This window comes from Salvelinus namaycush, chromosome 9, assembly GCF_016432855.1.
Source record: "Salvelinus namaycush isolate Seneca chromosome 9, SaNama_1.0, whole genome shotgun sequence".
Taxonomy (NCBI): domain Eukaryota; kingdom Metazoa; phylum Chordata; class Actinopteri; order Salmoniformes; family Salmonidae; genus Salvelinus; species Salvelinus namaycush.
Window position 1 is genome coordinate 2,217,666 of NC_052315.1, and position 25,601 is coordinate 2,243,266.

A 25,601-nucleotide genomic window follows, 5' to 3' on the forward strand; every position below is an offset into this window, starting at 1 on the left:
ATTTACAACCAGGTAGCAAGTCAGAAATGACAGAATTTCTGACTAGCACTTGAACGCAGCAGTAGAAAACATACGACGTCCTGCATGTGAATCGACTTACTCTGGCAAGTGAGTGTTTTTGTCAATACATGCGACAATTTACCTAGAAGAAAAAACAAAAATGTATTAGTCAAGAAGCCATAACTTTACGTTGAGTAAAGTTATGCCTTCTATGACGCGTTCAAAACAACTGGGAATTCGAAAATCTCCAATTTATATATAGTTAACCTAGGACGCAACCCGGATATAGACTGTCCGTGAATCGACGTATGCGAATAGATTTTCACTAGTTACTACAGCCATAAAGTCAAAATTGTAAAAAGTTATTAAAACAAAATATGCTTTTGGTCTTGAAGCTGCAGTATGTTACTTTTTGGGGTGACCCTTAACAAATTCACATTAGAAATGTGAGTTAAACAGTAGATCTGTCATTCTAATTGAAAGCCAGTCTAAAGAAGCGGTAGATCTGTTCTATGTGCACTATTTCTATGCTTCCCATTCTTTCATCAATGTCTGTTTTTGAGTCTTTTACTTTCGGTTCTGTACACCAGCTTCAAACAACTGAAAATATAATATTATTGGTTCTGGAAAATATATTTCACAGCAGTTTAGATGGTACAATGATTCTCTACACACTATACATTGCTTGTGTTGTTACATAAACTGAAATTAGGCGAACTATTAGAATTTTTGCAACCAGGAAATGGCGGCAAGATCTCTGTATATGCCGCAAAAAGCATGCTCCAGCGGCAGAGTCGATATCAGCGCGTATAAACCCAAGGTCGTTACAATACTGTAACTAATTAGCTGTGTTACTGAAGCAACACACAGCTCATTATACTGTATTAACTACTGAGGTAACACACAGCTCATTATACTGTATTAACTATTGAGGTAACACACAGCTCATTATACTGTATTAAATACTGAGGTAGCACACAGCTCATTATACTGTATTAAATACTGAGGTAACACACAGCTCATTATACTGTATTAAATACTGAGGTAACACACAGCTCATTATACTGTATTAAATACTGAGGTAACACACAGCTCATTATACTGTATTAAATACTGAGGTAGCACACAGCTCATTATACTGTATTAAATACTGAGGTAACACACAGCTCATTATACTGTATTAAATACTGAGGTAACACACAGCTCATTATACTGTATTAAATACTGAGGTAACAAACAGCTCATTATACTAAGGTAGCACACAGCTCATTATACTGTATTAACTACTGAGGTAACACAGCTAATTATACTGTATTAAATACTGAGGTAACAAACAGCTCATTATACTAAGGTAGCACACAGCTCATTATACTGTATTAACTACTGAGGTAACACAGCTAATTATACTGTATTAAATACTGAGGTAAAACACAGCTCATTATACTATATTAAATACTGAGGTTAAACAGTTAAACCAAAGGGAAACTTTTGGGATTTACAAACTACAGGCCACTAAGTACCCTGGTTTAAATGAAGATATGGATTTACAAACTACAGGCTACTAAGTACCCTGGTTTTAAAAAATGGGGCGGCAGGTAGCCTAGTGGTTAGAGCGTTGGGCCAGGAACCGAAAGGTTGCAAGATCGAATCCCAGAGCTGACAAGGTAAAACTCTGTCGTTCTGCCCCTGAACAAGCCAGTTAACCCACTGTTCCTAGGCTGTCATTGTAAATAAGACTGGTTTGTCTAGTTAAATAAAGGTTAAGTAAAATAAATGAAGATAGGAATTTCTCTCCTTTCCTGTAGAAGTCCCTTTGCTGTCATCTAGTGGACATTTGCCCTCAGCTATGTTTCCTTGTTTGCTGTGCTCTAGTGTACTATGGAATAGAGGTCGACCTCTACTATGGAATAGATGGCTCTAGTGTACTATGGAATAGAGGTCGACCTCTACTATGGAATAGATGGCTCTAGTGTACTATGGAATAGAGGTCGACCTCTACTATGGAATAGATGGCTCTAGTGTACTATGGAATAGAGGTCGACCTCTACTATGGAATAGATGGCTCTAGTGTACTATGGAATAGATGGCTCTAGTGTACTATGGAATAGAGGTCGACCTCTACTATGGAATAGATGGCTCTAGTGTACTATGGAATAGAGGTCGACCTCTACTATGGAATAGATGGCTCTAGTGTACTATGGAATAGAGGTCGACCTCTACTATGGAATAGATGGCTCTAGTGTACTATGGAATAGAGGTCGACCTCTACTATGGAATAGATGGCTCTAGTGTACTATGGAATAGAGGTCGACCTCTACTATGGAATAGATGGCTCTAGTGTACTATGGAATAGAGGTCGACCTCTACTATGGAATAGATGGCTCTAGTGTACTATGGAATAGAGGTCGACCTCTACTATGGAATAGATGGCTCTCCTATTCTTAACCACTCCCAGTCATATTCAAGGTCACCTTTCTAGGCATTCTGATGCTTCTACCTTTGAGTTGACATTTTTTGATATCACATCTACAGTATTTCACATTTTAATGTGTATAGTATTGCTTACTAGGTGTTGTCGAATGAATTTTGTAACCAGGACTGATTGGAAAAAGCCGTTCAAAAGTAGACATTGTATTATCATTTCTTTGTACTCGCTGACGAAGGCCATGCAGCCGAAACGCATCACAGGTTGTAAACTTTTTTTCCATTGAACATGCCATACAAATAAAGGCATTTTAGTTAATTATATAAAGAGTGCATTGGTCCTTCTTTCTTTTTGACAGCTATATGATGTGTTTCCAGTCTCCTACCCATCTCCCAGGGGGAGGCTCTACAGATTCTAAGGTTCCAGCCTCCCTTTGAGGAGATTAAGTCTGGTCCCTTTCACAGGCAACGCTACTCTGACGTGGTAATACTCTTGACACTGACATCTCTTGTGTCCATTGCCAATGTATATCCATAAGGACCTCCCATTAAGAAATGACATGCTGAATCAACGAGAAATTCTTACTTCCTGACAAATAGACCTTCTAGGTTGATTCAGGGCTTAACATAGTGAAATATATCATTTGGTAAGTATAAATGCCATTTGGCAATTGTTCACTGACTTTTGGGTTCGGAAGCCGACTTCCTATGATCATATATGGCAAATGGACAAAACATAGGCCTTATGGACAAACTCATTCAAATATGGAAAATAAGACAAATGTATGTCCATACAGTTACTACATATGTATATGTTATTTTTTTGAAGAACGGTCCAAAAAGCACTTTTTATGAGGTTTTAAAATTTTGAACAAAATGTCAGATTTTCTGAATTTCACCCGTGGGACCTGACTGAGACCATTTCCCATATGAAAATCTGTGGTTGAGCGTGCTCGCCCCCCTATGGGAGTTTTGGTTTCTTACACTTGGCATTTGTAATCTTCCGGATGCAATATGGTTTTGATGAACTGCTGACCATTTGAGTGGTATTTGCGATTGTGTATATGGTTCGCCCAATGCCAATAAGTTGCCATTCATTTTTACCCATTTCATAGGGGTCTTCCCTTACATAAGTATTCACACCCCTAAGTCAATACTTTGTAGAAGCACCTTTGGCAGCGATTTAAAGCTGTGAGCCATTCTGGGTAAGTCTCTAAGAGCTTTCCACACCTAGATTGTGCAACATTTGCCCATTATTCTTGAAAAGATTTATCAAGCTCTGTCGAATTGTTTGTTGATCATTGCTAGACAACCAATTTCAGGTCTTGCAATAGATTTTCAAGCAGATTTAAGTCAAAATTGTAACTCGGCCACTCAGAAACATTCACTGTCTTCTTGGTAAGCAACTCCAGTGTAGATTTGACCTTGTGTTAGATTATTATCCTGTTGAAAGGTGAATTCATCTCCCAGTGTCTGGTGGATAGCAGACTGAACCAGGTTTTCCTCTTGGATTTTGCCTGTGCTTAGCTCCATTCGGTTTCTTTTTTATCCTGAAAAACTGCTCAGTTCTTAACAACTAAACTCAGCAAAAAAAGAAACGTCCCTTTTTCAGGACCCTGTCTTTCAAAGATAATTTGTAAAAATCAAAATAACTTCACAGATCTTCTTTGTAAAGGGTTTAAACACTGTTTCCCATGCTTGTTTAATGAACAATAAACAATTAATGAAAATGCACCTGTGGAACGGTCATTAAGACACTAACAGCTTACAGACGGTAGGCAATTAAGGTCACAGTTATGAAAACTTAGGACACTAAAGAGGCCTTTCTACTGACTCTGAAAAACACCAAAGGAAAGATGCCCAGGGTCCCTGCTCATCTGCGTGAATGTGCCTTAGGCATGCTGCAAGGAGGCATGACGAATGGAGATGTGGCCAGGGCAATAAATTGCAATGTTCGTACTGTGAGACGCCTAAGACAGCGCTACAGGGAGACAGGACGGACAGCTGATCATCCTCGCAGTGGCAGACCATATGAAACAACACCTGCACAGGATCGGTACATCCAAACATCACACCTGTGGGACAGGTACAGGATGGCAACAACTGCCCGAGTTACACCAGGAACGCACAATCCCCCCATCAGTGCTCAGACTGTCCGCAATAGGCTGAGAGAGGCTGGACTGAGGGCTTGTAGGCCTGTTGTAAGGCAGGTCCTCACTAGACATCACCAGCAAAAACGTTGCCTATGGGCACAAACCCACCGTCGCTGGACCAGACAGGACGGGCAAAAAGTGCTCTTCACTGACAAGTCACAGTTTTGTCTCACCAGGGGTGATGGTCGGATTCGCGTTTATCGTTGAAGGAATGAGCGTTACACAGAGGCCTGTACTCTGGAGCAGGATAGATTTGGAGGTGGAGGGTCCGTCATGGTCCGGGGCGGTGTGTCACAGCATCATTGCACTGAGCTTGTTGTCATTGCAGGCAATCTCAACGCTGTGTGTTACAGGGAAGACATCCTCCTCCCTCATGTGGTACCCTTCCTGCAGGCTCATCCTAACATGACCCTCCAGCATGATAATGCCACCAGCCATACTGCTCGTTCTGTGCGTGATTTCCTGCAAGACAGGAATGTCAGTGTTCTGTCATGGCCAGTGAAGAGCCCGGATCTCAATCCCATTGAGCACATCTGGGACCTGTTGGATCGGAGGGTGAGGGCTAGGGCCATTCCCCCCAGAAATGTCCGGGGACTTGCAGGTGCCTTGGTGGAAGAGTGGGGTAACATCTCACAGCAAGAACTGGCAAGTCTGGTGCTGTCCATGAGGAGGAGATGCACTGCAGTACTTAATGCAGCTGGTGGCCACACCAGATACTGACTGTTACTTTTGATTTTGACCCCCCCCCCTTTGTTCAGGGACACATTATTACATTTCTCTTAGTCACATGTCTGTGGAACTTGTTCAGTTTGTCTCAGTTGTTGAATCTTGTTATGTTCATACAAATATTTACACATGTTAAGTTTGCTGAAAATAAATGCAGTTTACAGTGAGGACGTTTACAAGCATAGCATACCCATAACATGATGCAACCACCACTATGCTTGAAAATGTGGAGAGTGGTACTCAGTAATGTGTTGTATTCTGAACAAAAAGTGAATTGCTTTGCAACATTTTTTACAGTATTAATGTAGTGCCTTGTTGCAAACAGGATGCATGTTTTAGAATATTTTGTATTCTGTACAGGCTTAGTATTGTGGAGTGACTACAATGTTGATCCATCCTCAGTTTTCTCCTATCACAGCCATTAAACTCTGCAACTGTTTTAATGTCACCATTGGCCTCATGGTGAAATCCCTAAGAAGTTTCCTTCTTCTCCAGCAACTGAGTTATGAAGGACTCCTGTATCTTTGTAGTGACTGGGTGTATTGATACACCATCCAAAGTGCTCAAAGGGATATTCAATGTCTGCGTCTTTTTTTATTTATTTTTTTATTTTACCCATCTACCAATAGGTGCCCTTCTTTGCGAGGCATTGGAAAACCTCATTGGTCTTTATGGTTAAATCACTGCAGGACCTTACAGATAATTGTATGTGTGGGGTACAGAGAGGAGGCAGTCATTCAAAAATCATGTTAAACACTATTATTGCACACAGAGTGAGTCCATGAAACGTATTATGCTACTCGTTATGCACATTGTTTTCTACGCAACATATTGAGGCTCCTTGACATAACAAAGGAGTTGAATACTTATTGACTCAAGACATCTCAGCTTTAAATTTTTTATAAATTTCAAAACATTTAAAAATACACAATTCCACTTTGACATTGTGTGTAGGACAGTAACAAAGATTGACAATTTAATCTATTTTAAATTCAGGTGGTAACACAACAAAATGTGGAGAAAGTCATACATTAATTTAGAAAAAGTCTAGGGATGTAAATACTATCCAAATGTATATAACATATGTTGGCAGTATGAGGGTTAATAAATCATTTATATAAACTCATATCAAAAGTGTCATTTTAAAAAGTTATTAATTGCATAATCTGACTGTGGGATTACATACTGTAGCAGTAATAAGAGCTGTAAGGTCTTCCCTGTCCCCGCTGTGAAGCATCAGACCCAGACATGTCTCCATGTGTCTGTCTTAAGGTCTTCCCTGTCCCCGCTGTGAAGCATCAGACCCAGACATGTCTCCATGTGTCTGTCTTAAGGTCTTCCCTGTCCCCGCTGTGAAGCATCAGACCCAGACATGTCTCCATGTGTCTGTCTTAAGGTCTTCCCTGTCCCCGCTGTGAAGCATCAGACCCAGACATGTCTCCATGTATCTGTCTTCGTAGCTCCGCTATGTGAGCAGGACTGATGCGACAGCACCCTCCTGTTGGAAGACAAAACATCCTAGTTCAGGGATGGGCTACTTTGATGGGGGTCGGGGTTCACAAAATATCTGAACTCATCAGTGGCTCGCGGGACTGCCTACCCACATCCATACCCACACATTGTCAGAGCCGGCCCTAGTCTTTTAGGGGCCCTATCCATACCCACACATTCAGTCAGAGCCGGCCCTAGTCTTTTAGGGGCCCTATCCATACCCACACATTCAGTCAGAGCCGGCCCTAGTCTTTTAGGGGCCCTATCCATACCCAGACATGCAGTCAGAGCCGGCCTTTGCCTTTTGGGGGCCCTAAGTGAAATTCTGTTGCCATGGGCTAATTGAGTACCTGTCAGTGACTGACATAACAGAAAAACTGTTGATGCACAACATTTTGAAATTGCACCTTGTGTATTCTACCTAGCAACAGTAAGTTGACACCCCGACTGAATTCCTAAAAAAACATTGATCTGTAAATTGATTTGCGGGCCTACAAAAGGGGGTTTCCCATCCCTGTACTAATACAAAGACAACATTAGTTCAGCTGTTGTCTTACCTATAAGTGCACACCCTTGTTTCATCCACTCCAGACTCAGTTCAGCTATTGAAGATATTCTATTCTCTGGTTTTCTCCACCTTTTAAATGATAAAAAGTTCAAAATCAATACAAGAGATTCACTCAATACTCACTTGAAACAACTGAGGAATCATCATGGAACTGTTGACTGAAGTGAACAGTTGATATAGTCTAGATTTCTTATACTACAGCAGACATCAGTGTGTAGCCAAATGATACAGTGTGTTTAGTACTACTACCTGGATGTGTCAGGTCACAGACCTGTGTAAAGCCAAGGTCTTCGTCCCAAACGGCACCCTAATCCCTATTTAGTGCACTACTTTTGACCAGAGACCCCATGGAGAATAGGGTTTCCATTTGGGATGCATTCAAGGTGATTTAGTTTCACTCACCCAGAGTATGTATCCCACTCCTCTCCACTGTTGGGGTACACCACCCAGCCGAGGTCTGGTCTCCTCTGTGTCCTGGCTGAGTCTAGGAGGGGCTTGACCAGGGCTGGAGGACAGCAATTCACCCCTACAGCCACCAGCTGACTGGACCTACTGGCCAGCTGGACCGCCTCAGAGAAACGACTGTTGTCAGATATACACTGGCCATCCTGAGGAGAATAGAAGACATAATACTGTATTCTTACATCCATATTTAGAGCAACAAACACTCAAACTGGACAGTTTATCTTAATCTCTTCATTCAAAGACTCCATCTTGGACTCTTACTGACAGTTGTGGCTGATTTGTGTGATGTATTGTTGTCTCTAACCTTCTTGCCCTTTGTGCTGTTGTCTGTGCCCAATAATATTCGTACCATGTTTTGTGCTGCTGTCATGTTGTTGTCATGTGGTGTTGCTGTCATGTTATGTTGCTACCATGTTGTTGTCATGTGGTGTTGCTGTCATGTTATGTTGCTACCATGTTGTCATGTGGTGTTGCTGTCATGTTATGTTGCTACCATGTTGTCATGTGGTGTTGCTGTCATGTTATGTTGCTACCATGTTGTCATGTGGTGTTGCTGTCATGTTATGTTGCTACCATGTTGTTGTCATGTGGTGTTGCTGTCATGTTATGTTGCTACCATGCTGTGTTGTCATGTGTTGCTGCCTTGCTATGTTGTTGTTTTAGGTCTCTCTTTATGTAGTGTTGTGTCTCTCTTGTCGTGATGTGTGTTTTGTCCTATATTATTATCTATATTTATTAAATCCCAGCCTCCGTCCCCACGAGGCTTCTCGGTAGGCCGTCATTGTAAATGAGCATTTGTTCTTAACTGACCCGCCTATTTAAATAACGGTTAACTAACTAACTAAATAACGAGAATCAATGTGTCTTTCCTAGATCCCTTGCGTCCTCTCTCCTTGCCTATTTCTCAGAACGCTTTGGTAAAGAATGTTTAAAAGGTAGGAACTTAGGAGACGAGGAGAAAGGACGCGAGGAACCAAGGAAAGACATTGAGAAAGAGTCTTAATTACATATAGCGTGAATTACCTTACAGGAGAAGGCCAGCCATGCTTTAGAATCTGGAAACTCTCTGAGCAGCTCCACCAGAGCTTCTGCCTCCTTCACGCTTGGGATGGTTTCCATGGCAATGAGATCGACCCCTGCTGTAACTAGACAGTGGACCTGGGGGCGGTGCCAGGCTTTCAGTTCCTGGAGACACAGAGAGACAGAGAGAGACACATTTCAAAAAATGTGGGCACAATCAGAATGTGGACAGATCAGGACAAAGGACGCATGTTAGCAGTAGGTATAAACGAGGCTAGAGACTGAGTGCAGACAGACCATAGGAACACTAGTCTACTATACTGAACACAACACAAATATAAACGCAACATACAACGATTTCACTGAGTTACAGTTCATATAATGAAATTAGTCAATTGAAATACATTCATTAGGCCCTTATCTATGGATTTCACATGACTGGGCAGGGGCGCAGCCATAGGTGGGCCTGGGAGGGCATAGGCCCACCCAATCAGAATGAGTTTTTCCCCACAAAAGGGCTTTATTACAGACAGAAATACTCCTCAGTTCCATCAGCTGTCCGGGTGGCTGGTCTCAGACGATCCCGCAGGTGAAGAACCCGGTTGTGGAGGTCCTGGGTTGGCGTGGTTACACGTGGTCTGCAGTTGTGAGGCCGGTTGGATGTACTGCCGAATTCTCTAAAACGACGTTTGAGGCGGCTTATGGTAGAGAAATTAACATTCAATTATCTGGCAACAGCTCTGGTGGACATTCCTGCAGTCAGCATGCCAATTGCGGGCTCTGTCAAAATTGAGGCATCTGTGGCATTGTGTTGTGTGACAAAACTGCACATTTAAGAGTGGCCTTTTATTGTCCCCAGCACAAGGTGCACCTTTGTAATGATCATGCTGTTTGATCAGCTTCTTGATATTCCACACCTGTCAGGTGGATGGATTATCAAAGGAGGAATGCTCACTAACTGGGATGTAAACAAATTTGTGCACAAATTTGGAGAGAAATAAGCTTTTTGTGCGTATGGAACATTTCTGGGATCTTGTTATTTTAGCTCATGAAACTAACACTTTACATGTTGCGTTTTATATTTTAGTTCAGTGTAGATAATGATAGGTCAACCCCAATGTGAGTTGTTTCTTGGCATTGCCTGCCTTACCTCAACACTCATCTCCGCAGCGTAAGCGCCAGTGTACTCTGAGCCGTTGTGTAGAAACGCTCCGTAAGGTCCAACAGAGCCTGCCACCAGAGGCACCCTGCGATCTGAGAAAATAGAAAGATACCAACATGAACAACTCTGATCATAGAAATAAGAGCTTCAGAGACATCTTGTCCAAATTACAAGATCTCTTGTAGTGCTTGGCTGAGCTGGTAGGTCCTGAGCAGCTTAGCCAATGTTTGCAATGATGATGAAAAAATAACATCCAATCACTAATGAATAAATAATAATAATTGATTGGATTTATATAGCGCTTTCCTACCAACTGAGGTTCCTCAAAGCGCTTTTCATAGTCGGGGGAAACTCACCTCATTCACCTTCAATGTTTTACGGAGGCCTGGAATGCAACAGTTTTGTGTACAACACGAAGTTTGTAATTAGACTGAGTGTCTGTGTCTTGCTGCGTTCCACCTCTGGGCAGCCAAATGTTTTAGGAAGCCAAGCATGTATTCAGACCGGTGAAAAGAGTCTGACAGCGGGCGAGTTTGTTATGCGTCACCTGATGCCATATATGCTGATATTGTGGAGAGAGTAAATAGCTGCATGTAACTCAGCAGCTAAGAAGAACATGAAATCGCTAGACCCGCCTGTTTGTTTCATGCTTATGTTTGCAATACTTACAAAGTTTGTACGAACAGGTCGATAATGTATTTTGTGTAAAACATGTAAATGTAGCTGAATGAAGCTTACTCCTCTCCTGAAAAAAGAACATGAATTTGCTCTTAATGAGGCATGGAATGCAATAGTTAGAACAGTTGTGTACAACAGGAAGTTTGTAGGCTACACCAGTGACCAGACAATGTGTAGAATTGCAGGAAATGAACTCAAAGGTTAAAAAAAACTTTTAAAAACAACTCTGCTGTCAAGGGGGGGGGGGGGCTGCTAAAATGTGTGTGTGGGGGGGGCAACAACATTTTGCTTTGGGCCCCCAAAAGGCTAGAGCCGGTTCTGACTGCCTGTGTGGGTATGGATGTGTTATGCAGACCCGTGAGCCACTGCGCCCCCCATGATGAGTTCAGATTTTTTGTTGCCCCCCCCCACCCCACCCCACCCCATCAAAGTTTCCCATCCCTGGCCTAGAATGTTGTCTCCACCTGTAACTTACAGTGCCTGCTCACCTGATGGAGGTTGGTCAGCCATAAACTGTTTGACAGTCTCTCTGGCCAGAGTCACTCCTGACATGATCAGTTGGTTGGCCTGTTCAGGGGTGATGTCCAGGTGCCTGGTGAAGCCCTCAACACTAGCCTGGTACGTGGCTGTAGTTATCACATCAGCACCAGCACACAGAAACCTAGGAAGAGAGAGACAACACATCTGTACTGCTTTGCAACGGTAAAGGGAGAACTACAACAACAATCAACAATAGTCTATGTTAAACAACTCACCTGTAATGAGCATCTTTAATAGCCTGTGGGTTAGTATGTAGCAGCCTTGCACTCCACAAAGGATCTCCCTGTATCCACGCAAAACATTCTAGTCAAATATACAGGATTGGAAGTACAGGAGAATATTCATTACGCCGATTCTGTTGCAAACCTGCATTTGTCCAAAACAATATTTCGTTTGTTGCTGTTTGGAATAATGTAATGATTACAACCCAGCTCTCTTTGGAATTACTCATAAAATGCAATTTGATGTATTTCACCTGTAATTTACAACCTGTTGATTCCAGTTCTGTTGCCAGTCCACCATCTACAATAAGTGGACCCCGACCAACATCCATTAATTTTAGAATATCCGTTTTGTCCATGGTCACTTACTGGTAGTCTATCTCACTCGGCCATTTATCTTTGACTAACTTAAAGTAACGTTACTAAGCCGGTGCTGCACCTTGTCCTCTTCCGGTAAAAGCAAGATTGGTTATTTATTAACATATTTAACTACCCCCATCTCTGACAAAATCAAAACAGAAGAAGTCAACCCACGTTGCGCAAGGGGTCATAGTTTCTACTTCCGGAAACAACATTATTATTTTTGCATTCGTTGCTAATTCTGTGCAAATTCCCGTCCTATATTTATGTAAAGCGTCCAAGTTATTTATTTGTTGTTATAAAATAAATTTAGCCCGTGTTAAACATTTCTGCGCATGTTGCTATGGTGATATGTTGTAAAACGAAGCTAACTGCTACTATAGCCACACGAACTGTCGTCATCGGGGATCTCTATCTAAAATAATGGTAAGATAAAGCATCGCCAGCTACCCTTCGTGGTTTCATAAATGTAGGTGCTACCAAAGCATTAAAAGACATGCTCTCACTATGTTTTGAAATGGTGTACGATTTAGGTAGCAGTGAACCGTCGTTTGCGAACTTTGGCTAGCAAAGCTAGCGCAATGACTGTATATGAATGCGTTAGCTAGCCAACCAACCAAAGATTAGATTTTTTTAAAGAGAAACTTTATTTAACTAGGCAAATCTGTTAGGAAAAAATATTATTTACAATTACGGCCTACCGGCGAACAAGTTAACTGCCTTGTTCAGGGGCAGTACGACAGATTTGTACCGTGTCAGCTCGGGGATTCGATCCAGCAACCTTTCAGTTACTGGTCCAACGCTCTAACCACTAGGCTACTTGCCGCCCCAATGCAGGCAAAAACAAGATATGTTTGTAATTTGAACATCATACAACCAAACGAAGTTACTTGGTCAGTTGAAATACTTTACGCAAAATAATACCTTTTTGCTTGCTGACTTTAGGCTCCCCAGGCCATTGTGGTAAATTAGTTACCGTATTATCTACCGGCAGATGGCGTCATTTCCCCACAATGAGCTGTCCAGATTGTGTGATGGACAGAAAATCTGTCAGTAGAATCATGTTTGTTCTACTGTTTGGCCTCTATCTCTAACGTCCCACAGTGTTATTCATAATTTATAGCTGCTATGAAGGCATTTGTGGGGAGAGGATGGTGACAGCATTTTGTCCAACACTTACATGCATATCGTTTTGTCTTTCATATCATTGGCCATGGCTGGTCTCATCCGTCCATGACATGTCCAAACTAGGAGACCAGTACAGTAAGTATGACAGTCAAGTAAACTGAATTTGGCTTACCTGCCAAGCAATCAGTTGACCAACTGTGATAATGCACTGACTGAATGTGATGCGCATTGTAGACTAGCTTAGAGGTACATCGGCAGATTCGGCATAATAAATATGCTCACAAGGCCTGCATTCACAAAGCGTCTTATAGTAGTAGTGCTGATCTAGGATCAGTTTTGCATTTTGGATCATAATGAATAAGACTGGGGTAATTAGCTAGATAAATAGAGCAGCCCTTTGAGAAGCTTTGTGAATACGGACCAGTACCATTTTCTAAGCATTTTTGTATTACTGTATAACAATCTCTTACCTAGTCTATCGCTCACTGTACGTGATTAATTTTGTGAGGAATATTGATCTGCCTTAGTGCAGGCAGCAGCAGGAGATGTTTCCATTGATAGCACTGTGGGACAGCAGGTGTCTGAGAAAGAATGGTCTTTCTCTTCCCAGAGCTGGCTGAAATGAAGGCCCTGCTCTGTGTGGTTGGAGACCACATGGATCTAGTTATCACAACTTGGCCTGGCTAGCACAGATGTTAGTTTAGGCTGGGTGTACACTGCACGACTTTCATAATACTAACATCGCTGAGCCTCTCACATTCAACTTCACTGTAGTCTTGTTGTCTTGCCAACGTAGTGGTGCGTATACCAAATGATGTGGCAGAGACGGAGGGTCACACACTACAAGATTCTTCAGTTGGTCGTGAGGATTCTCCATGCCACCACGCTGTCTCTCTAAAACAATGATGTGATTACATTGTTAACGTAGCTACAACGAGCTGTGGCAAAAATCAGCCTCAAATGTTTTCAGTCAGACATTGACGCCTTGCCATATAGAGTTGAAATATCTAGCCAACATTTTGAATTGAATATCATTGCTTGTGAACTTCAGAGCTGTAACGATTTGACACTTTGGTTAAAGTCATGGCTCCTGCTGGAGAGTCTTCACATTCTGGGTGATGTGATACAACGTCATCATCTCACTTGCCTCTTCTCTGGTGAGCTCTTAATGGCTATTGCTGATCATCATTCTCAAAACCTATAGGCCTTCAGTGTGTGACAGGTTTGTGTTTTATTTTAATTAAAAAAAAATTATACCCCCTTTTTTCGATCTTGTCTCATTGCTGCAACTCCCCAACGGGCTCGGGAGAGGCGAAGGTCGAGTCATGCATCCCCCGAAACATGACCCGCCAAACCACGCTTCTTAACACTCGGCCGCTTAACCCGGAAGCCAGCTGCACCAATGTGTCGGAGGAAACACCATTTAACTTTCAACCGAAGTTAGCCTGCAGGCACCCGGCCCGCCACAAGAAGTCGCTAGAGCGTGATGAGCCAAGTAAAGCCCCCCCCCTGGCCAAACCCTCCCCTAACCCGGACGACACTGGGCCAATTTTGCGCCGCCCTGTGGGACTTCCGGTCAAAGCTGGCTGTGACACAGCCTGAAATCAAACCCGGGTCTGTAGTAACGCCTCAAGCACTGCGATGCAGTGTGTTAGACTGCTGCGCCACTCGGGAGGCCCAGGTTCATGATTCTGAAAGGACCGTAATGACCAACCTGCCCTCTAAATACACCTCTGCTGTCTTCAACCAGGATCTCAGCGATCACTGTCTCATTACCTGCGTCCGTAATGGGTCTGCGGACCACACCTCATCACTGTCAAACGCTCCCTAAAACACTTCAGCGAGCAGGCCTTTCTAATCGACCTGGCCCGGGTATCCTGGAAGGATATTGACCTCATTCCGTCAGTAGAGGATGCCTGGTTATTCTTTAAAAGTGCTTTCCTCACCATCTTAAATAAGCATGCCTCGTTCAAAAAATGTAGAACCAGGAACAGATATAGCCCTTGGTTCATTCCAGACCTGACTGCCCTTGACCAGCACAAAAACATCCTGTGGCATACTGCATTAGCATCGAATAGCCCCCGCGATATGCAACTGTTCAGGGAAGTTAGGAACCAATATACACAGGCAGTTAGGAAAGCAAAGGCTAGCTTTTTCAAACAGAAATTTGCATCCTGTAGTACAAACTCCAAAAAGTTCTGGGACACTGTAAAGTCCATGGAGAATAAGAGCACCTCCTCCCAGCTGCCCACTGCACTGAGGCTAGGAAACACTGTCACCACCGATAAATCCACGATAATTGAGAATTTCAATAAGCATTTTTCTACGGCTGGCCATGCTTTCCACCTGGCTACCCCTACCCCGGTCAACAGCCCTGCATCGCCCACAGCAACTTGCCCAAGCCTCCCCCATTTCTCCTTCCCCCAAATCCAGATAGCTGATGTTCTGAAAGAGTTGCAAAATCTGGACCCCTACAAATCAGCTGGGCTAGACAATCTGGACCCTCTCTTTCAAAAATTATCCGCCGCAATTGTTGCAACCCCTATTACTAGCCTGTTCAACCTCTCTTTCGTATCGTCCCAGATTCCTAAAGATTGGAAAGCTGCCGCGGTCATCCCCCTCTTCAAAGGGGGAGACACTCTAGACCCAAACTGTTATAGACCTATATCTATTCTATCCTGCCTTTCTAAGGTCTTCGAAAGCCAAGTTAACAAACAGATCACCGACCATTTCGAATCCCATCGTACCTTCTCCGCTATGCAATCTGGTTTCCGAGCTGGTCACGGGTGCACCTCAGCCACGCTCAAGGTCCAAAACGATACCATAACCGCCATCAATAAAAGACAATACTGTGCAGCCGTATTCATCGACCTGGCCAAGGCTTTCGACTATGTCAATCACCACATTTTTATCGGCAGACTCAACAGCCTTGGTTTCTCAAATGACTGCCTCACCTGGTTCACCAACTACTTCTCAGACAGAGTTCAGTGTGTCAAATCGGAGGGCCTGTTGTCCAGTCTCTATGGGGGTGCCACAGGGTTCAATTCTCGGGCCGACTCTTTTCTCTGTGTACATCAAGGATGACGCTCTTGCTGCTGGTGATTCTCTGATCCACCTCTACGCAGACGACACCATTCTGTATACTTCTGGCCCTTCTTTGGACACTGTCAACAAACCTCCACACGAGCTTCAATGCCATATAACACTCCTTCTGTCGCCTCCAACTGCTTATAAATGGAAGTAAAACTAAATGCATGCTCTTCAACCGATTGCTGCCCGCACCTGCCCGCCCGTCTAGCACCAATATGTGCCATCCTTTTTGCTACCAAAGCCCCATATACTACCCACCATTGAGACCTGTATGCTCTCATTGGCTGGTCCTCGCTACATATTCGCCACCAAACCCACTGGCTCCAGGTCATCTATAAGTCTTTGCTAGGTAAAGTTCCGCCTTATCTCAGCTCACTGGTCACCATAGCAACAACCACCCGTAGCACGTGCTCCAGCAGGTATATTTCACTGGTCATCCCCAAAGCCAACTCCCCCTTTGGCCGCCTTTCCTTCCAGTTCTCTGCTGCCAATGACTGGAATGAATTGCAAAAATAAGTTGGAGACTTATATCTCCCTCACTAACTTCAAGCATCGGCTGTCAGAGCAGTTTACCGATCACTGCAGCTGTACACAGTCCATCTGTAAATAGCCCATCGAACCAACTACCTACCTCATCCCCATATTTGTTTTTGTTTTTCTGCTCTTTTGCACACCAGTATTTCTACTTGCACATCCTCATCTGCTCATCTATCACTCCAGTGTTAATTGTTAAATTGTAATTACTTCGCCACTATGGTCTATTTATTGCCATACCTCCTTACTTCATTTGCACACACTGTACATAGATTTTCTATTGTGTTATTGACTGTACGTTTGTTTATGCCATGTGTAACTCTGGGTTATTGTTTGTGTCGCACTACTTTGCGTTAACTTGGCCAGGTCGCAGTTGTAAATGAGAACTTGTTCTCAACTGGCCCACCTGGTTAAATAAAGGGTTAGGGTTATATATATTAATACCTGGTTAAATAAAGGTGAAATAAAAACAAATAATAATAATCCGGATTGCCAGTTGTGCTCACCCTCTCCTTTCCTCTGTACCTCTCTCCTTTCCTCTCTCCTTTCCTCTGTACCTCTGTACCTCTGTCCTTTCCTCTCCTTTCCTCTGTACCTCTCTCCTTTCCTCTCTCCTTTCCTCTGTACCTCTGTCCTTTCCTCTGTTCCTCTCCTCTCTCCTTTCCTCTGTACCTCTGTACCTCTGTCCTTTCCTCTCTCCTTTCCTCTCTCCTTTCCTCTCTCCTTTCCTCTGTACCTCTGTCCTTTCCTCTGTTCCTCTCCTCTCTCCTTTCCTCTCTCCTTTCCTCTGTTCCTCTCCTCTCTCCTTTCCTCTGTACCTCTGTCCTTTCCTCTGTTCCTCTCCTCTCTCCTTTTATCTACTCATCTTTCTTCTCCTTCATCTCCCTTCCTGGCTCTCTCCTTTCCTCTGTTCCTCTCCTCTCTCCTTTCCTCTGTACCTCTGTCCTTTCCTCTGTTCCTCTCCTCTCTCCTTTCCTCTGTACCTCTGTCCTTTCCTCTGTTCCTCTCCTCTCTCCTTTTATCTACTCATCTTTCTTCTCCTTCATCTCCCTTCCTGGCTCTCTCCTTTCCTCTGTTCCTCTCCTCTCTCCTTTCCTCTCCTTTCCTCTGTTCCTCTCCTCTCTCCTTTTATCTACTCATCTTTCTTCTCCTTCATCTCCCTTCCTGGCTCTCTCCTTTCCTCTGTTCCTCTCCTCTCTCCTTTCGTCTGTTCCTCTCCTCTGTCATTTCCTCTGTTCCTCTCCTCCTTTCCTCTTCCTTTCCTCTCTCCTTTCCTCTGTTCCTTTCCTCTCTCCTTTCCTCTGTTCCTCTCCTCTCTCCTTTCCTCTGTTCCACTCTGCTCTACTCTCTCCTTTCCTCTGTTCCTCTGTCATTTCCTCTGTTCCTCTCCTCTGTTCCTTTCCTCTCTCCTTTCCTCTCTCCTTTCCTCTTCCTTTCCTCTCTCCTCTCCTCTGTTCCTCTCCTCTCTCCTCTCCTCTGTTCCACTCCTCTCTCCTCTCCTCTGTTCCACTCTGCTCTCCTCTCTCCTTTTCTCCTTCCATCTCCCCTCATGGCTCTCTCCTCTCTCCTTTCCTCTGTTCCTCACCTCTCTCCTTTCCTCTGTTCCTCTCCTCTCTCCTTTCCTCTGTTCCTCACCTCTCTCCTTTCCTCTGTTCCTCTCCTCTCTCCTTTCCTCTGTTCCACTCTGCTCTCCTTTTCTCCTTACATCTCCCCTCATGGCTCTCTCCTCTGCTCCATTCTGTCACTCATGCATCCCTACCTCACTACCGGGATTCTGCCTCTTCTCTGTCTAGGAAAGTAAACCATACACTTGTTTAAAAAAATTATAGCTTAAGCTTTTTAAAGAGTTAGCGAACTAAGTAAAGTGTCATTTAACACAGGCAGATTTGACATTAGCCAGCTAAGTTAACATTACCTGACACTTGTCCCTGCTCCCCCTTTCTCTTTCGCTGCTTTTCCTCTGGAGAAAAAATAAATCAAATGGAAGACAGATAAATCTAGCTATCTTGCTTGCACTTGATACAATTCCAAACCAACTAGCTAGCTAACTTGCTAGATTAGTAACGTTAGTTAACCATGTTCCTATCGTCAACATACATGTGGATATTGGTAAGCTAATTGCCGTTACAATTGTGGCAGCAATATTATAGATGTAATTGATGTTAACCTTCAGAACTGTGTTGAACCCAGACCGATGATCTATTTACCAAGACAAGTGAATGTGCTTCACAGAATTGTATTGATACTATGTTTGGTAGAAATAGGAGGTTTCTTTTGGTGTGGCGGTCAATGATTCTGCCGTGGCGCAGCGCCAGATCTAAATGAACGCAGAGGAAACACTGACCCACCCTACTGGGGAGCCAGGCCCTGACAGGCCAATCAGATCGATGGTTTAAAGCATTGTTGTTGATTTAGATCAAATCTGTGCATTTTTTCTTTCTACATGTTGCTAAAATGCTGTCTGTTCCACTTTAAATGAAACAATGTTTCACACACAAGTTATTTTCAAAGAGATGGTTAACAGCAGCACTGCAGTAAAAAACACAGTTCCATTCACCAGATGATGCTCATTTGAAACTTAACTTCTTGTTGAAAGTTATTCTTGAAAAGGGAGAAGTTAACAAATTAGCAACAACATCCTCTTTGATAACACCTGCTGCAAACCAGCCGGTCCCACCCATTTAAGTCAAAATGTGATTGGTTGATTCCACTGTCACTCCAAAATGTTGCCCTAATTCAGTTGAATGGCAGATGCCTTTATCTAGCTTCTGATGGCCTAGCCAATGGCTGACTTAGCTAGCTCGGTTTATCTGCCCAGAGACCAGCAAAGAAAAATCCTTGATTGGATCTTTTTTTCCCCTCTTCAGTGTTAACCCTTTCCTTTCCAACAAAAACTGACGAGATTAAATCAGAACATAATTGAAAATAATAGTTAATTATCATATAATATTATTATGATCATTATTGTATAAATCCTTCGCCCTTCTCTGAAGGTGTAGAAGGCCCAGTGTCTCTATTTTCCCCCAGAATGCATTATTTCACTATTCGTAATGTCTAAAGAACCCAGATATTGTTCTGAAATATGAACCCAGAAATACTGGACATTTAGAACTCTTATTATGGTGCTGATTTGACCAAATTACAATCTTGATCTTGAATTGGACTCTTGGTATTTTTGAATTGGACTCTTGGTAAAAATACTTGGTATTTTTCTAGTCTTGGTCTTGTCTTGGACCCCTTGTCCCCGTCTCGGTCTTGACTCGGTCTCTGCCCCCCTCCCCCACTCCCCTCCGGTCTTGGTCTTGAATCGGTCTCGCTTTACGTGGTCTTGAACACAACACTTGTACCTTTTTTCATCCTTGTAACCTGCATCCTTAACCTCCGTTAGATCAACTCACTAGGGTCAAGTTAACCTGTGTTAGGTCAACTCACTAGGGTCAAGTTAACCTCCGTTAGATCAACTCACTAGGGTCAAGTTAACCTGTGTTAGATCAACTCACTAGGGTCAAGTTAACCTGTGTTAGATCAACTCACTAGGGTCAAGTTAACCTGTGTTAGGTCACTGTGTTCGGTCAATGTCTGACATCCCTCTGCTCCTCACTGTTGTCCTGTCTTCAGGAGGAGCGTTTTGCCTTCCTGGCAGAGTGGTATGACCCCAGTGCTGCTCTCCTGCGCCGCTACCAGCTGCTGTTCTACCCCAAAGATGGCTCTGTGGAGATGGTAAGCATTAGGCCAGGTAATCACACGGTCCTGTGGTGTAGACAGGCCAGGGGCTGAGTGAGGGGAGGATGCTGATACTAATCACACGGTCCTGTGGTGTAGACAGGCCAGGGGCTGAGTGAGGGGAGGATGCTGATACTAATCACACGGTCCTGTGGTGTAGACAGGCCAGGGGCTGAGTGTGGGGAGGATGCTGATACTAATCACACGGTCCTGTGGTGTAGACAGGCCAGGGGCTGAGTGTGTGTTGGATGCTGATATAATCACACGGTCCTGTGGTGTAGACAGGCCAGGGGCTGAGTGAGGGGAGGATGCTGATATAATCACACGGTCCTGTGGTGTAGACAGGCCAGGGGCTGAGTGTGTGTTGGATGCTGATATAATCACACGGTCCTGTGGTGTAGACAGGCCAGGGGCTGAGTGAGGGGAGGATGCTGATACTAATCACACGGTCCTGTGGTGTAGACAGGCCAGGGGCTGAGTGTGGGGAGGATGCTGATACTAATCACACGGTCCTGTGGTGTAGACAGGCCAGGGGCTGAGTGTGGGGAGGATGCTGATACTAATCACACGGTCCTGTGGTGTAGACAGGCCAGGGGCTGAGTGTGTGTTGGATGCTGATACTAATCACACGGTCCTGTGGTGTAGACAGGCCAGGGGCTGAGTGAGGGGAGGATGCTGATATCAGAGGATGTTTTGAGGACCAAAAGTTTCTTTAGATCTACTCTCCCTTTTCAATCTTACATATTGTCCTCTATCTGAGCTTGAGGCTTGTACGATGTAGAATCTGTGTCTTGCATACCCTGAAGTTACTTAATAAATATACTGAACAAAAATATAAACGCAACATGTAAAGTGTTGGTCCCCTGTTTCATGAACTGAAATAGAAGATCCCAGAAATGTTCCATACTCACAAAAAGCAAATTCCAAATCATGTTCAATCAATTGAATTCACCACAGGTGGACTCCAATCAAGTTGTAGAAACATCAAGGATGATCAATGGAAACAGGATGCACTTGAGCTAAATAAGTCTCGTAGCAAAGGGTCTGAATACTTACGTAAATGGTATTTCTGTTTTTTATTTGTAATACATTAGATTTTTTTTGTTGCTTTGTCATTATGGGGTATTGTGTGTAGATTGATGAGGAAAACATTTAATTCATTTAAGATTAAGGCTGTAACGTAACAAAATGTGGAAAAAGGGAAGGGGTCTGAGTACTTTCCGAATGCACTGTAGACGCCCTGACGTTGTCCCTTCAACATCAGTGTTGTAACATGTAGACCCCCTGACGTTGTCCCTTCAACATCAGTGTTGTAACATGTAGACCCCCTGACGTTGTCCCTTCAACATCAGTGTTGTAACATGTAGACCCCCTGACGTTTTCCCTTCAACATCAGTGTTGTAACATGTAGACACCCTGACGTTTTCCCTTCAACATCAGTGTTGTAACATGTAGACGCCCTGACGTTTTCCCTTCAGCATCAGTGTTGTAACATGTAGACCCCCTGACGTTTTCCCTTCAGCATCAGTGTTGTAACATGTAGACACCCTGACGTTGTCCCTTCAACATCAGTGTTGTAACATGTAGACCCCCTGACGTTTTCCCTTCAACATCAGTGTTGTAACATGTAGACGCCCTGACGTTGTCCCTTCAACATCAGTGTTGTAACATGTAGACCCCCTGACGTTGTCCCTTCAACATCAGTGTTGCAACATGTAAAATACAAAGTGCTTGTTAGTTTAATGTTTAACTACTTTGTTTCCAGGTCATTTCCCCATCTTGATTCCTCTGAGGAAACTAGTATCTCAATAATGTCTACAATAGAGCCCCACAGTGGAGGTATCATAATTCTCATAAAACCTAACAGTCAAACAGGGAAATGGTTCCAATCGATGTTCCGCCATTCATAGGGAATTCTAGAAACGCTTAAAATAAGGCCTCTGTTTCTTGTAGGCTTACCTTGGCGTGAAATTTTGATAACCATGTAAGTCTCTCTAGGACAAGGTGATTTTTATCAATATATTCGGCTCTATTTCCTCTCAGATTCAAAAATGCTAATTAGCATCAAAGTAGACATCATGCCAGACTGCAAATCCCAGCCAGCTCCTGCACCTCATCTCTAGCAGACACCTTTTCTAACAGGTATTGATCCTGCACCTCATCTCTAGCAGACACCTTTTCTAACAGGTATTGATCCTGCACCTCATCTCTAGCAGACACCTTTTCTAACAGGTATTGATCCTGCACCTCATCTCTAGCAGACACCTTTTCTAACAGGTATTGATCCTGCACCTCATCTCTAGCAGACACCTTTTCTAACAGGTATTGATCCTGCACCTCATCTCTAGCAGACACCTTTTCTAACAGGTATTGATCCTGCACCTCATCTCTAGCAGACACCTTTTCTAACAGGTATTGATCCTGCACCTCATCTCTAGCAGACACCTTTTCTAACAGGTATTGATCCTGCACCTCATCTCTAGCAGACACCTTTTCTAACAGGTATTGATCCTGCACCTCATCTCTAGCAGACACCTTTTCTAACAGGTATTGATCCTGCACCTCATCTCTAGCAGACACCTTTGCTAACAGGTATTGATTCTGCACCTCATCTCTAGCAGACACCTTTTCTAACAGGTATTGATCCTGCACCTCATCTCTAGCAGACACCTTTGCTAACAGGTATTGATTCTGCACCTCATCTCTAGCAGACACCTATTCTAACAGGTATTGATCCTGCACCTCATTTCTAGCAGACACCTTTTCTAACAGGTATTGTGTCAATTTAAAACTTGCACAAGACAGTTCACAGAATAGTCAATTTAAATAAATGTAGCCAATTTATTCATTACTAAATTTAGACAACATTAGATAGTTAATCCAGAGATTCTTACCTTTGCCTCAAATTCGTCAGTCTCGTTCAGATCATCATGGAATTTGTAGTTCTTTATGATCGCCACATTAGCAGGTAATTAGCATTTCATTTTGGGGGAGGTAAATACAGGCTAATATATTGATAAAAGTCACCTTGTCCAAGAGATTTACACGGTTATCAAAACATCACGCCACGGTAAAGCTACACGAAACACAGCCCTTATTTTAAGTGTTTCTAAAATCCCCTATGGGGAAAAATTAATGGTGGAAAAACGATTGGAACCATTTCCTTGTTTGACCACTAGGTTTTATGGGTGTAATGACTCATACTGTGGTACTCTATTGAAGAAAATATCAGCTCATGTCTCTCTGCATAAAACAAGTCATCTGTTTTTTTCCTCAGTGAATGCTCAGGTCTCGAAATGCTCAGGTCTCGAAATGCTCAGGTCTCAAAATGCTCTGGTCTTGTGTTACTTTTATTTGGACCTGCTAGAAATGTTATTTTGTTTTCTTTACAGTTTGATGTGAAGAACCAGCGTACCTTCCTGAGGCGGACCAAATACGACGAGCTTCACCAGGAGGACCTGTTTGTTGGAAACCGTGTGAACGTGTTCTCCCGTCAACTCGACCTGATTGGCTATGGAGACCAGTATACAGGAAACAAGCTCGGCAGCAAGAAAGAGAGGTATGTATGTTGCTGTGGTGGTGCAACGTCTCCGTAGAACAAGCGGTAATAGGCTGGGAAAGATCAATGACAGCACTCTGTGTAACATTCCATCTATTTGTGCTCTTCCACGTGCTCTTGATAGATTGACAGACCAGACGACACACCGTGTTGACCTCTAACCTCACCACCTCAGGGCCTGCAGTTGTCATTTTTCTGACATCCTGTAGGGAAGACAGACAGATAATTATAACGTTTAGAGGTTGATGCGCTGGCGGACTTACCATTAGGCAGAAGATTGCCTTAGTCCTCACATCAACAAGGGGCCTGATGAGCTGAGCATAATTCATGCGACTTGCAAAGCAAACGTCCCCATTCTAGGTCTTCGACATACTTCTTCTTCTCTGGAACACTCCTCCTCCTACACCGTTTAAGCTAGAAACGCCATTCAAACTTTAAAACGTGCAGATGGATCCGGAATATTGTTTGTATGCAACTTTAAAAAAATATATATTTTATACTTTTGAAGTGATATATTTTTCGTTGTCCTCCATCCGCTTACATGAGATTTCCTGAAGATTTCAAAAAGGCCTCATTGTGACATCGTCACATTCCGTTCCCTGTAAATGCAACAATGTAACTTTTGACACAAATCAGCTACTTTGACCACTTTGGAACAACAGACAAAACGTTATATCGTTCACTAATCTACGACTGAAATCTGGCGTTTTGAACAAAATCATATTCTGTTAAAAAGTTACCGCTTTTTTTAGTGACAGCATCAACAACATTTTCTGTAACTTTTTATTTTTTTGCAAACAACTGCCGTTTTGAGCACTAGCCAAAAGAGTTTGACAAAACGTTAGAGAGTATAAAATCTTCTTCTACTTCTCTTCTAGTCAAATCTGTTTGCGGAAACAAAATATCCACTACGGATCTACACTGAACAAAAATATAAACACAACATGTAAAGTGTTGGTCCCATGTTTCTTGAGCTGAAATAAATCAATCAATCAAATCAAGTTTATTTTATATAGCCCTTCTTACATCAGCTGATATCTCAAAGTGCTGTACAGAAACCCAGCCTAAAACCCCAAACAGCAAGCAATGCAGGTGTAGAAGCACAGTGGCTAGGAAAAACTCCCTAGAAAGGCCAAAACCTAGGAAGAAACCTAGAGAGGAACCAGGCTATGAGGGGTGGCCAGTCATCTTCTGGCTGTGCCGGGTGAAGATTATAACAGAACTATGCCAAGATGTTCATAAGTGACAAGCATGGTCAAATAATAATCATGAATAATTTTCAGTTGGCTTTTCATAGCCGATCATTAAGAGTTGAAAACAGCAGGTCTGGGACAGGTAGGGGTTCCGTAACCGCAGGTTTTCATGTTTTCAGAAATTTTCCATATGCACAAAAAGCTTATTTCTCTCAAATGTTGTGCACAAATTTAAGATCCCTGTTAGTGAGCATTTTATGTTTTCAAGATTACCCATCCGCCTGACAGGTGTGGCATATCAAGAAGCTGATTAAACAGCATGATCATTACACAGATGCACCTTATGCTGGGGACAATAAAAGGCCACTCTAAAATGTGCAGTTTTGTCAGACAACACAATGCCACAGATGTCTCAAGTTTTGAGGGAGCATGCAATTGGCATTGTCGTTTTAGAGTATTTGGCAGTACGTCCGACCGGCCTCACCACCGCAGACGACATATAACCTCGCCAGCCCAGGACCTCCACATCCAGCTTCTTCAACTGCGGCATCGTCTGGGGGGGGGGC

The 25,601-nt window shown here is 43.2% G+C and overlaps 2 protein-coding genes across 2 annotated transcripts in view; one reads left to right on the forward strand and one right to left on the reverse strand.

Moving 5' to 3' along the window:
- Window positions 1-6,198: 6,198 nt before the first annotated feature.
- zgc:172121 (uncharacterized protein LOC337599 homolog) lies at window positions 6,199-11,983 on the reverse strand. The gene is made up of 9 exons (XM_039000731.1): window positions 11,703-11,983; window positions 11,443-11,510; window positions 11,176-11,348; window positions 9,998-10,101; window positions 8,851-9,012; window positions 7,765-7,970; window positions 7,352-7,431; window positions 6,748-6,801; window positions 6,199-6,685 (listed from the first exon to the last, which is right to left on the reverse strand). Exons 1-9 carry the CDS (start codon window positions 11,805-11,807, stop codon window positions 6,633-6,635), a joined length of 1,005 nt encoding a protein of 334 aa, XP_038856659.1. The 5' UTR covers window positions 11,808-11,983; the 3' UTR covers window positions 6,199-6,632.
- nme7 (NME/NM23 family member 7) overlaps window positions 11,978-25,601 on the forward strand; it is a 1,076,771-nt gene continuing 1,063,147 nt past the window's right edge. Inside the window, exons 1-4 of the mRNA XM_039000751.1 lie at window positions 11,978-12,234; window positions 13,060-13,071; window positions 20,179-20,280; window positions 23,676-23,842. Of these exons, the coding sequence (XP_038856679.1) occupies window positions 12,232-12,234; window positions 13,060-13,071; window positions 20,179-20,280; window positions 23,676-23,842 (284 nt within the window). The 5' untranslated portion in view covers window positions 11,978-12,231. The remainder of the gene's footprint in view (window positions 12,235-13,059; window positions 13,072-20,178; window positions 20,281-23,675; window positions 23,843-25,601) is intronic.

Coding starts and splice junctions, on each gene's coding strand:
- zgc:172121 (XM_039000731.1), bottom strand. CDS start 11,807: ATGGACAAAACGGATATTCTAAAATTAATGGATGTTGGTCGGGGTCCA. Junction 11,511..11,702: donor CAACAGGTTGTAAATTACAG/GTGAAATACATC, acceptor GCGTGGATACAG/GGAGATCCTTTGTGGAGTGC. Junction 10,102..11,175: donor GGCTGACCAACCTCCATCAG/GTGAGCAGGCAC, acceptor CTATTTTCTCAG/ATCGCAGGGTGCCTCTGGTG.